A 10,977-nucleotide genomic window follows, 5' to 3' on the forward strand; every position below is an offset into this window, starting at 1 on the left:
ACAGCCAATGCGACGTCCCCCACATTCGTGCAGACAATGTGCTCACAGTTGGATAGCGAATCTGACAATCCCTCAGTTATACAGCCAATGTGACGTCCATTACAATCGGACAGCCAATGTGATGCACCCCACAGTCGCACAACCAATGCGGCGTCCCCACAGTTGTACAGCCAATGTGGCGGGCACCCCCCACAATCATTGGCCATACATGATGCCTCCCGCAGTCGTACAGCAAATGTGACGACCCCCACAGTTGTAAGCCAATGTGACGCCCCCCACAGTCGGACAGCCAATGCGACGCCCCCCACCGTCGGACAGCCAATGTGACGCCCCGCCCCCCCCCCCCCCCACAGTCAGACAGCCAATGCGAACACCTCACCCCCAAAGGCGGGCAACAAATGTGACGCCTCCCACAGTCAAATGGAGAATGGTTCCCTGCGGCGCAGGGGGCGGGGTTTGGCTGGTGACGTTCCTGAAGTGACGTCAGAAAGAAGCGCTTCACCTCCATGTGCAGTGATGGGAGGAGCGTGCACGTTGGGGAAGAGCCGGCAGGGTGCATGTGCAGTCGGGGAGGGTCGGCGGCCGGTGGCCGGCGGCCGGCGGCCGGCTGGTTAGCCGGCCAGGAGGAGCATGCGTGGTGCGGGGAAACCGGAAGCGGGCATGCGTAGACGGGGAGGGTCGGCGGTCGGCCGGGAGGAGCGTGCGTGGTGCAGGTAAAGCCGGTTCCGAGCATGCGCAGTGACGGAGAGCCGGCGGAGATGGCGGAGAAAGATGGAGAGAGAAAGAAAATCACCCGAGGGAGAGGAAAATCCGGGAGAGTCTGGAGAGAACCGGGAACCAGGTAATAGAGAGAGACAGAGACGGAGAGAGGGGGGAGGGGGAGGGGAGAGAGGGGGGGAGGGGGAGGGGAGAGAAGGGGGAGGGGGAGGGGAGAGAAGGGGGAGGGGAGGGGAGGGGGAGAGGGAGAGAAGGGGGAGGGGAGAGAGGGAGAAGGGGGAGGGGAGAGGGAGAGAAGGGGGAGGGGAGAGGGAGAGAAGGGGGAGGGGAGAGGGAGAGAAGGGGGAGGGGAGAGGGAGAGAAGGGGGAGGGGAGAGGGAGAGAAGGGGGAGGGGAGAGAGGGAGAGAAGGGGGAGGGGGAGGTGGAAAGAGGGGGAGGGGGTGGGAGGAGAGGGGATACGGGGGGTGGAGGTGAGAGAGAAGGGAGAGAGAGGGGGACGGGGGAGGAGGGGAGAGAGAGAGAGGGGACGGGGGAGGGGGGGAGAGAGAGAGAGAGAGGGGGACGGGGGAGGGGGGGAGAGAGAGAGAGGGGGACGGGGGAGGGGGGGAGAGAGAGAGAGAGAGGGGGACGGGGGAGGGGGGGAGAGAGAGAGAGAGAGGGGACGGGGGAGGGGGGGGAGAGAGAGAGAGGGGGACGGGGGAGGGGGGGAGAGAGAGAGAGGGGGACGGGGGAGGGGGGGGAGAGAGAGAAAGAGAGGGGGACGGGGAGGGGGGGAGAGAGAGAGGGGGACGGGGAGGGGGGGAGAGAGAGAGGGGGACGGGGGAGGGGGAGAGAGAGAGAGGGGGACGGGGGGAGGGGGGGGAGAGAGAGAGGGGGACGGGGGAGGGGGGGAGAGAGAGAGAGGGGGGAGAGGGAGGGGGGGAGAGAGAGAGAGGGGGGAGAGGGAGGGGGGAGAGAGGGGGAGGGGGAGAGGGGTAGAGAGAGAGAGGGGGGAGGGGGAGAGGGGTAGAGAGAGAGAGGGGGAGGGGGAGAGGGGTAGAGAGAGAGAGAGGGGGAGAGGGGGAGAGGGGTAGAGAGAGAGAGGGGGGAGGGGGAGAGGGGTAGAGAGAGAGAGGGGGGAGGGGGAGAGGGGTAGAGAGAGAGAGGGGGGAGGGGAGGGTGGGGAGGGGGAGAGAGGGGGAAAGGGGGAGAGAGAGGGGGGACGGGGGGAGTGGGAGAGAGAGAGAGGGGATGGGGAGGGGGAGGAGGAGAGAGGGGGGACGGGGGAGGGGGGAGAGAGAAAGAGGGGGACGGGGGGAGGGGGAGTGAGAAAGAGGGGGACGGGGGGAGGGAGGGGGAGAGACAGGGGGACAGACGGTTGGAGTCAGGGAGGGGGAGAGACGGGGACAGACGGTTGGAGTCAGGGAGGGGGAGAGACAGGGGGACAGACGGTTGGAGTCAGGGAGGGGGAGAGACAGGGGGACAGACGGTTGGAGTCAGAGTGGAGATGCTCTCCTCTTCGCTGCCAGTATTCTTTCACTGAAGCCCTCCCCCCCCCGCCTCACTCTCTCTGTTGCAGGTTCTCAGTGATGCTTCGTGATAAACCCCTCTGTACCACCTGGGAGAAGAAGATGGCCACCAAGAGGCAGAAGAAGGCGGTGAAAGAGATGGACCGGCAGCTTCGAGAGGGCCGGAGGAGAGAGAAGGAGGTGATGACATCCTGGCGGCTCGCTCGGGGTAACCCTGGGCATAGGACCTGGGCCGTTCCTTACCTGGCTGGGGGTGTTGGACCCTGCGCCCCACTCTTCATCATTCACCCTGCTCCCTCGTGAGGGCTTTTGAGTTTGTTCCAATGCAAGAAGTATAACAGGCAAGGCAGATGAGCTTAGAGCTTGGGTTAGTACTTGGGACTCTGATGTTATTGCTATTACAGAGACTTGGTTGAAGGATGGACAGGATTTAGATGTTTCGGGCAGGATAGAGAGGGATGTAGAAGAGGTTGGGGGAGTTGCACTGCTGGTGAAGGGGAATATCACAGCTGTACGACAGGAGGACACCTCGGTGGGCTCATGCAGCGAGGCAGTATGGGTAGAGATCCGGAATAGGAAGGGTGCAGTCACAATGTTGGGGGTTTACTATAGGCCTCCCAATTGCCGGCAGGAGATTGAGGAACAGTTATGTAGGCAGATATTGGAAAGATGTAAGAGCAATAGGGTTGTTGTGTTTAGTGATTTTAACTTTCCCTATATTGACTGGGCATCACTTAGTGCTAGGGGTTTGGATGGTGCAGAATTTGTAAGGTGCATCCAGGAGGGCTTCCTGAGACAATATGTAGATAGTCCAACTGGGGAAGGGGCAATACTGGACCTGGTGTTAGGGAATGAACCCGTCCAGCTGGTTGAAGTTTCAGTAGGGGAGCATTTGGGGAAAAGTGACCATAATTCAGTAAGTTTCAAGGTATTGTTGGATAAGGATAACAGGAGTCCTCGGGTTAAGGTGCTTAATTGGGGGAAGGCTAATTATAACAATATTAGACAGGAACTGAGGAATCTAGACTGGAGGCGGATGTTTGAGGGCAAATCAACAACTGACGTGGCGGGGGGCTTTCAAACGTCAGTTGATAAGAGTTCAGGACCGGCATGTTCCTGCTAGGATGAAGGATAAGCCTGGCAAGTTTCAGGAACCTTGGATAACGAAGGATATTGTGAGATTAGTCAAAGAGAAAAGGGAAGCATTTGTAAGGTCTAGAAGGCTGGGAACGAATGAAGACCGTGGAGAATATGAAGAAAGTAGGAAGAAGCTTAAGCAAGGAGTCAGGAGGGCTAAAAAGGGTCAGGAAAAGTCATTGGCAACCAGGATTAAAGAAAATCCCAAGGCTTTTTATACATATGTAAAAAGCAAGAGGGAAAGGGTAGGCCCACTCGGACAGAGGTTGGAATCTGTGTGTGGAGCCAGAAGAAATGGGAGAGATACTGAATGTATACTTCTCATCAGTATTCACCAAAGAGGACTTAGCGGTCGATTTGTCTAGGGAAGAGTGTGTAGATAGCCTGGATCATGTTGAGATCAAAAAAGAGGAAGTGTCAGGCGTCTTGAAGAATATTAAGGTGGATATGTCCCCAGGGCCAGATGGGATCTACCCCAGAGTACTGAGGGAGGCAAAGGAGGAGATTGCTGGGGCCTTGACAGAAATCTTTGTATCCTCACTGGCTATGGGTGAGGTCCCAGAGGACTGGAGAATGGCCAATGTTGTTCCATTGTTTAAGAAGGGTAGCAGGGATAATCCAGGAAATTACAGGCCGGTAAACCTTACGTCAGTGGTAGGGAAATTATTGGAGAAGATTCTTCGTGACCGGATTTACTACCATTTGGAAGCAAATGTGTGTATTAGTGAGAGGCAGCATGGCTTTGTGACGGGGAGGTCGTGTCTCAATAACTTGATCGAGTTTTTAGAGGAAGTGACAAAGATGATCGACGATGGAAGGGCAGTGGATGTTATATACATGGATTTCAGTAAGGCCTTTGACAGGGTCCCTCATGGCAGACTGGTAAAGAAGGTAAAAGTCGCACGGGATCAGAGGTGAACTGGCGAGATGGATACAGAATTGGCTTGGTCATAGAAGACAGAGGGTAGCAGTGGAAGGATGCTTTTGTGAATGGAGAGCTGTGACTGGTGGTGTTCCGCAGGGATCAGTGCTGGGACCTTTGCTATTTGTAGTGTACGTGAATGATTTGGAGGAAAATGTAACTGGGCTAATTAGTAAGTTTGCAGACGACATCAAGGTTGGAGGAGTTGCAGATAGCGAAGAGGATTGTCAAAGGATACAACGGGATATAGATCGATTGGAGACTTGGGCGGAGAAATGGCAGATGGAGTTTAATCCGGACAAATGCGAGGTAATGCATTCTGGAAGGTATAATACAGGCAGGAATTATACAGTAGACGGCAGAACCCTTAAGTGCATTGATGGGCAGAGGGATCTGGGTGTACAGGTCCACAGGTCACTGAAAGTGGCAACGCAGGTGGATAAGGTAGTCAGGAAGGTATGTGGCATGCTTGCCTTCATTGGCAGGGGTATTGAGTGTAAAAGCTGGGAAGTCATGCTGCAGCTGTACAGAACCTTGGTTAGGCCACACTTGGAATATTGCGTGCAATTCTGGTGGCTACATTACCAGATGGATATGGAGGCGTTGGAGAGGGTGCAGAGGAGGTTTACCAGGTTGCTGCCTGCTCTGGAGGTTATTAGCTATGAGGAGAGGTTGGGAGAAACTCGGATTGTTCTCACTAGAACGACGGAGATTGAGGGGCGACTTGATAGAAGTTTACAAAATTATGAGTGGCATGGACAGAGTAGATAGTCAGAAGCTTTTTCCCAGGGTGGGAGAGTCAATTACTAGGGGACATAGATTTAAGGTGAGAGGAGAAAACTTTAGAGGAGATGTGCGGGGCAAGTTTTTTACACAGAGGGTAGTGAGTGTCTGGAATTCGCTGCCAGAGGAGGTGGTGGAAGCAGGTACGATAGTGGTATTTAAGAGGCAGCTTGACAAATACGTGAATAGGATGGAAATAGAGGGAAACGGACTCCGGAAGTGCAAAATGTTTTAGTTGACAGGCAATAGGGTAGGCACAGGCTTGGAGGGCCGAAGGGCCTGTTCCTGTGCTGTACTTTTCTTTGTTCTTTGATTGCAGTAGGGTGAGAGCTAACAGGTCCGAGGGGGTCTCGGCACCTCGAGTTCCTCTTGGCTGGTTATGTAAGCACGCAGTGAGCTCGCTCTCGCTGGGCTCCGAGACCTCCCAATCTCGGTGGGGTGGGGTAGGGAGGGAGGGAGGGAGGCCGCTGGAGTTAAAGCAACGCAGCTGGCAGGAGCACCGTCCGTTGACAGTCGTGGAGAAAGGGGGAGGCCATTCGTCCCATCCTGGCTCTTTGAAAGACCCCCTCCCCACAATCCTTCCCCCTCCCCCTCCCCCCACCACTCCTTTTTCCCCCTCCCCCCCACTCCTTTCCCCCACTCCTTTCTCCCCCTCCCCCCACTCCTTTCTCCCCCTCCCCCCACTCCTTTCTCCCCCTCCCCCCCCACTCCTTTCTCCCCATCCCCCACCCCTCCTTTCTCTCCAAGTCCCTGCATATTTTTCTCCTTCAAATGTTAATCCCAGTTCCCCATTTCGAGTGTCCCGATTGAATCCGTTTCCACCGGCCTTTCAGGCAGCATCTTCCAGATCATAGACACCATGTCCTCATGTTCAACTCCCTCATGATCCTCATCCACTCGCTATCTCTGTACCCTCCTCCAGCCCCTACACCCCTCCCTATCTCTGTAACCTCCTCCAGCCCCTACAACCCTCCCTGTCTCTGTAACCTCCTCCAGCCCCTACACCCCTCCCTATCTCTGTAACCTCCTCCAGCCCCTACACCCCTCCCTATCTCTGTAACCTCCTCCAGCCCCTACACCCCTCCCTATCTCTGTAACCTCCTCCAGCCCCTACAACCCGCCCTATCCCTGTAACCTCCTCCAGCCCCTGAAACCCTCACTATCTCTGTAACCTCCTCCAGCCCCTGAAACCCTCCCTATCTCTGTAACCCTCCCCCAGCCCCTGAAACCCTCACTATCTCTGTAACATCCTCCAGCCCCTGAAACCCTCACTATCTCTGTAACATCCTCCAGCCCCTGAAACCCTCCCTATCTCTGTAACCTCCTCCAGCCCCTACAACCCTCCCTATCTCTGTAACCTCCTCCAGCCCCTACAACCCTCCCTATCTCTGTAACTTCCTCCAGCCCCTACAACCCTCCCAATCTCTGTAACCTCCTCCAGCCCCTACACTCCTCCCAATCTCTGTAACCTCCTCCAGCCCCTGAAACCCTCCCTATCTCTGTAACCTCCTCCAGCCCCTGAAACCCTCCCTATCTCTGTAACCTCCTCCAGCCCCTGAAACCCTCCCTATCTCTGTAAACTCCTCCAGCCCCTATAACCCTCCCTATCTCTGTAACCTCCTCCAGCCCCTGAAACCCTCCCTATCTCTGTAACCCTCCCCCAGCCCCTGAAACCTTCTCTATCTCTGTAACCTCCTCCAGCCCCTGAAACCCTCCCTATCTCTGTAACCTCCTCCAGCCCCTGAAACCCTCCGTATCTCTGTAACCTCCTACAACTCTCCCTATCTCTGTAACCTCCTCCAGTCCCTACAACCCTCCCTATCTCTGTAACCTCCTCCCCCTACACTCCTCCCTATTTCTGTAACCTCCTCCAGCCCCTACAAACCTCCCTATCTCTGTAACCTCCTCCAGCCCTCAGAGTTCTCTCCACTCCTCCAATTCCGGCTTCTTGACCATTCCCCCCGATTCCCATCGCTCCACTATTGCCGGACATGTCTACAGCTGCCCGGCACCCTGAGCTGTTAAATTCCCTCCCTCAACCTCTGCTTCTCTATCTCTCTCTCTCTCCCTCCTCCTCTAAGATGCTAAATCTTACCTGATCACAGTTTTAATTGTAAGGTTCCCTCATGTGACGCCAGATGAAAATTCTGCCTGATCATTGCTGGTGTCCGATTCCTTGGAATGTTTGGCTTGGTTAGCTGTTAATGGAGTATTAATTGTGTTTATTTTTTAATTTTAAATATCGTTTTGTCAGGATGAAGGGGAAAGCTTCGAATGGAGTTGGGCAAGAGCGGATGTAATTGAGCCTTTTTATGTTCTGCGGTGAGAGAGTTTTACTGTGAGAACAGGCTAAAAGTAGCTCTAATCAAATTTCTTTTAAGTATATAGAATTATAAAGATTCTCGTAGGATTGCCCCCAGAGCCAAGTACTTCTGAGGAGTACTCCTAGCTCGGGCCAGTGTTGCTCAGTTTGATGGATTCTCCTCTCCTTTCTCCCTGTTTTCTCAACCTTCTTCCCCCCACCGCCCCCAGGAAAAGAGACTGAGGCGTGAGGAAAACTTAAGGCGGAGACTGGAGAACGAGAGGAAGTCGGAGGTCGTCCAAGTGGTGAGTTCAATTGGACGATTGACTGTTGTGTTATTAGCTTTTGTGGATTAGGCTAAGAAGAACGTCAATCGAATTTCTCTCTCAAGTATAAAATTGCAAAGATTGTTTATCTCTCGAGCTGATGGACCTACTGTACATGAATGACTTTCTGGTCCCTCCCTCGTCCCCTCCCCTCCTGCAGATCAAAAACCCTCTGAAGATCAAGCGGCTGAAAAAGAAGCAACTGCGCAAGATCGAGAAGCGGGACACACTGAGGATCCTGCAGAAGAGCCAGCCCCAGAGGCAACGGGAGAAAGCGAAGGGACCGGACAAGTGAAGAGAGAGAGAGAGAATGAAACGGGGAGAGTGTCGGTGACATGGAGACGGGATGTGCGGGAGTCTGTGTGAGGGGAGGGAGAATGTCAGGGCAGCATACAGGCAGCGAGAAATATGAACAAGGTGTTTGTACCTAAGTATCTCGGGTAATGTTATCTGATGTTTAAGCTGAGATGTGGAACTTTTTGAAATAACTGGGCCTGTGATACTGTCTATGTTTTCACGTCTGTGTATTCTCGCAAAGACCACTCCGTGTATGTGTTCCGATGTTCTGATGGACTCTCGTACATCAACACTGATTAACTTTCTGTGCACAGAGGAAATATTAAAAGTTTGTTTTTATTTTGTGATAAGCTCAGATATCTTGTGTCATTTTTCAGTATCTGCCCCCACTCATCCTTCATTCCATCCCAACAAAGTTGAAGGCTTCTGTGGTCACTGGACAGTGGTCAGGAGCAGGAACCCTGGCTGATTTCCTCTCTCTCTCTAACCCAGGGATCACTGGACAGTGATCAGGAGCAGGAACCCTGGCTGATTTCCCCTCTCTCTCTCTCTAACCCAGGGATCACTGGACAGTGATCAGGAGCAGGAACCCTGGCTGATTTCCCCTCTCTCTCTCTAACCCAGGGATCACTGGACAGTGGTCAGGAGCAGGAACCCTGGCTGATTTCCCCTCTCTCTCTCTAACCCAGGGATCACTGGACAGTGATCAGGAGCAGGAACCCTGGCTGATTTCCTCTCTCTCTCTAACCCAGGGATCACTGGACAGTGATCAGGAGCAGGAACCCTGGCTGATTTCCCCTCTCTCTCTCTCTCTCTCTCTAACCCAGGGATCACTGGACAGTGATCAGGAGCAGGAACCCTGGCTGATTTCCCCTGTCTCTCTCTAACCCAGGGATCACTGGACAGTGATCGGGAGCAGGAACCTTCCACAAGCACTGTGACTCTGCACTTTACCTATATCCCCCCCCCGCCCTCCCTTTGTGAGATTGTCTGACATCACACTGTCACCTCATCCTCTGCCTGCCGAACTTGCTCAGTTTGATTTCGAGGCCGTGATTTTGAAGTGTTTATTTGTTGAACAGCACAGGTTTGAATGGCGTAACTGACTGAGGGATGGAGAATTTACCATGTGGTTACGAAGAGAGTCGAAGTGAGTGATTGCCGCCTCCCACCTTTTGAGTTAAACCGTGTTTTTAAATTGGCACACCACTCCGCAGAGCCTTTGGGAAGTCTTAACAGATGAGCGCAGACCCCTGTCAAATCGCTGGGCCTGGCCTGTAGAAAGGATTGTGCTGTGACAGAGCAGAGACAGTCCCTGCTTGCTTGCCTGCCTATCCATCGATCCCCTCCGTCCCCTGACCCCCCCCCTCGCTCGCCTTCCGCAGCCCTGAAAGCTGATTTTCCCATGAGTGCCAGCCCAATTTACTTTGGAAATCATTCACACTCTCCGGTCCCCACGCCCCCCTTCCCTTAAGCAGTGGGCTGCAGGTCGTTACGGCTCACTATGTATTCTTCCTCACACTCGCCAACCTCCCCATCCAGCCCCCTCCTCGAGCCTGTTACACAGGAACAGGAGGAGGCCCCATTCAGCCCCCTCCTTGCGCCTGTTACACAGGAACAGGAGGAGGCCATTCAGCCCCTCGAGGCTGTTACACAGGAACAGGAGGAGGCCCCATTCAGCCCCCCTCCTCGAGCCTGTTACACAGGAACAGGAGGAGGCCCCATTCAGCCCCTCGAGCCTGTTCTCCCCCCTTCAACAGGACCAGAGCTGAACTGCATCGTGATTAAAGACACCCGCCTGATGCCCCCCCCATGTCCATTCACACCTTTGGACAGGCAAAATCTCTCAATCTCCAACTGAAAATTAACTTTGAGGGGCTGAATGGGGCCTCCTCCTGTTCCTGTGTAACAGGCTCGAGGGGCTGAATGGGGCCTCCTCCTGTTCCTGTGTAACAGGCTCGAGGAGGGGGGGCTGAATGGGGCTTCCTCCTGTTCCTGTGTAACAGGCTCGAGGGGCTGAATGGGGCCTCCTCCTGTTCCTGTGTAACAGGCTCGAGGGGCTGAATGGGGCCTCCTCCTGTTCCTGTGTAACAGGCTCGAGGAGGGGCTGAATGGGGCCTCCTCCTGTTCCTGTGTAACAGGCTCGAGGAGGAGGGGGCTGAATGGCTCCCTCAGTACTGACCCTCCGACAGTGCTGCACTCCCTCAGTACTGATCCGCCGACAGTGCTGCACTCCCTCAGTACTGACCATCCGACAGTGTGGCACTCCCTCAGTACTGACCCTCCGATAGTGCGGCACTCCCTCAGTACTGACCCTCCGACAGTGCGGCACTCCCTCAGTACTGACCCTCCGACAGTGCGGCGCTCCCTCGGTACTGACCCTCCGACAGTGCGGCACTCCCTCAGTACTGACCCTCCGACATTGCGGTACGCCCTCAGTACTGACACTCTGACAGTGCGGCACTCCCTCAGTGTTGACCCTCCAACAGTACGGCTCTCTTCTAAGTACTTACCCTCTGACAGGGTTGCACTCCCTCAGCACTGACCCTCCGACAGGTCCGGCCTAATGGAGACTTGGCCTGTTCCCTTCGCAGGTGCGAGTGAGATGAATTCTCGGTGCAGTGGGACGGGGCGAGAGACTCCGGACGAGCCGGTCAGCAGGAGCAGGAGCAGGAGCAGGAGGAGGAAGAGAGGGGGGAGGCGCCGCTGCCTGTGCAGCACCCCCTTCGAGCGGAACGCAGAGAGCGAGGGGCCCGAGGCCCCCGGCGGGGGGCTGATCCCCACCCAGGAGGAGGAGGAGGAGGAGGAGGCCTGGGTCTCGCGGCCGGTGGCCGGAACCCTGTGGAAGGAGAGAGAGGATGCCAAGACTCAGGCCCGTCTGGCCAGGCAATTGACCGCCCTGGTGAATGGACTCGGGCGGAACGTGCTGGCCGAGCGAGAGGAGGGCTCGGTCAGGACCCTCTGTTCTGGGCCTCCGAGGAAGA

General features: G+C 55.3%; 1 protein-coding gene across 1 annotated transcript; it reads left to right on the top strand.

Annotated features, from left to right (window-relative positions):
• Window positions 1–711: 711 nt before the first annotated feature.
• On the top strand, window positions 712–8,343 carry ccdc86 (coiled-coil domain containing 86). The gene is made up of 4 exons (XM_041173996.1): window positions 712–841; window positions 2,277–2,406; window positions 7,601–7,675; window positions 7,857–8,343. The coding sequence occupies exons 1-4, from the start codon at window positions 732–734 to the stop codon at window positions 7,989–7,991; spliced, it is 450 nt and encodes a 149-aa protein (XP_041029930.1). The 5' UTR covers window positions 712–731; the 3' UTR covers window positions 7,992–8,343.
• Window positions 8,344–10,977: the final 2,634 nt, after the last annotated feature.

This window comes from Carcharodon carcharias, chromosome 24, assembly GCF_017639515.1.
Source record: "Carcharodon carcharias isolate sCarCar2 chromosome 24, sCarCar2.pri, whole genome shotgun sequence".
Classification (NCBI taxonomy): domain Eukaryota; kingdom Metazoa; phylum Chordata; class Chondrichthyes; order Lamniformes; family Lamnidae; genus Carcharodon; species Carcharodon carcharias.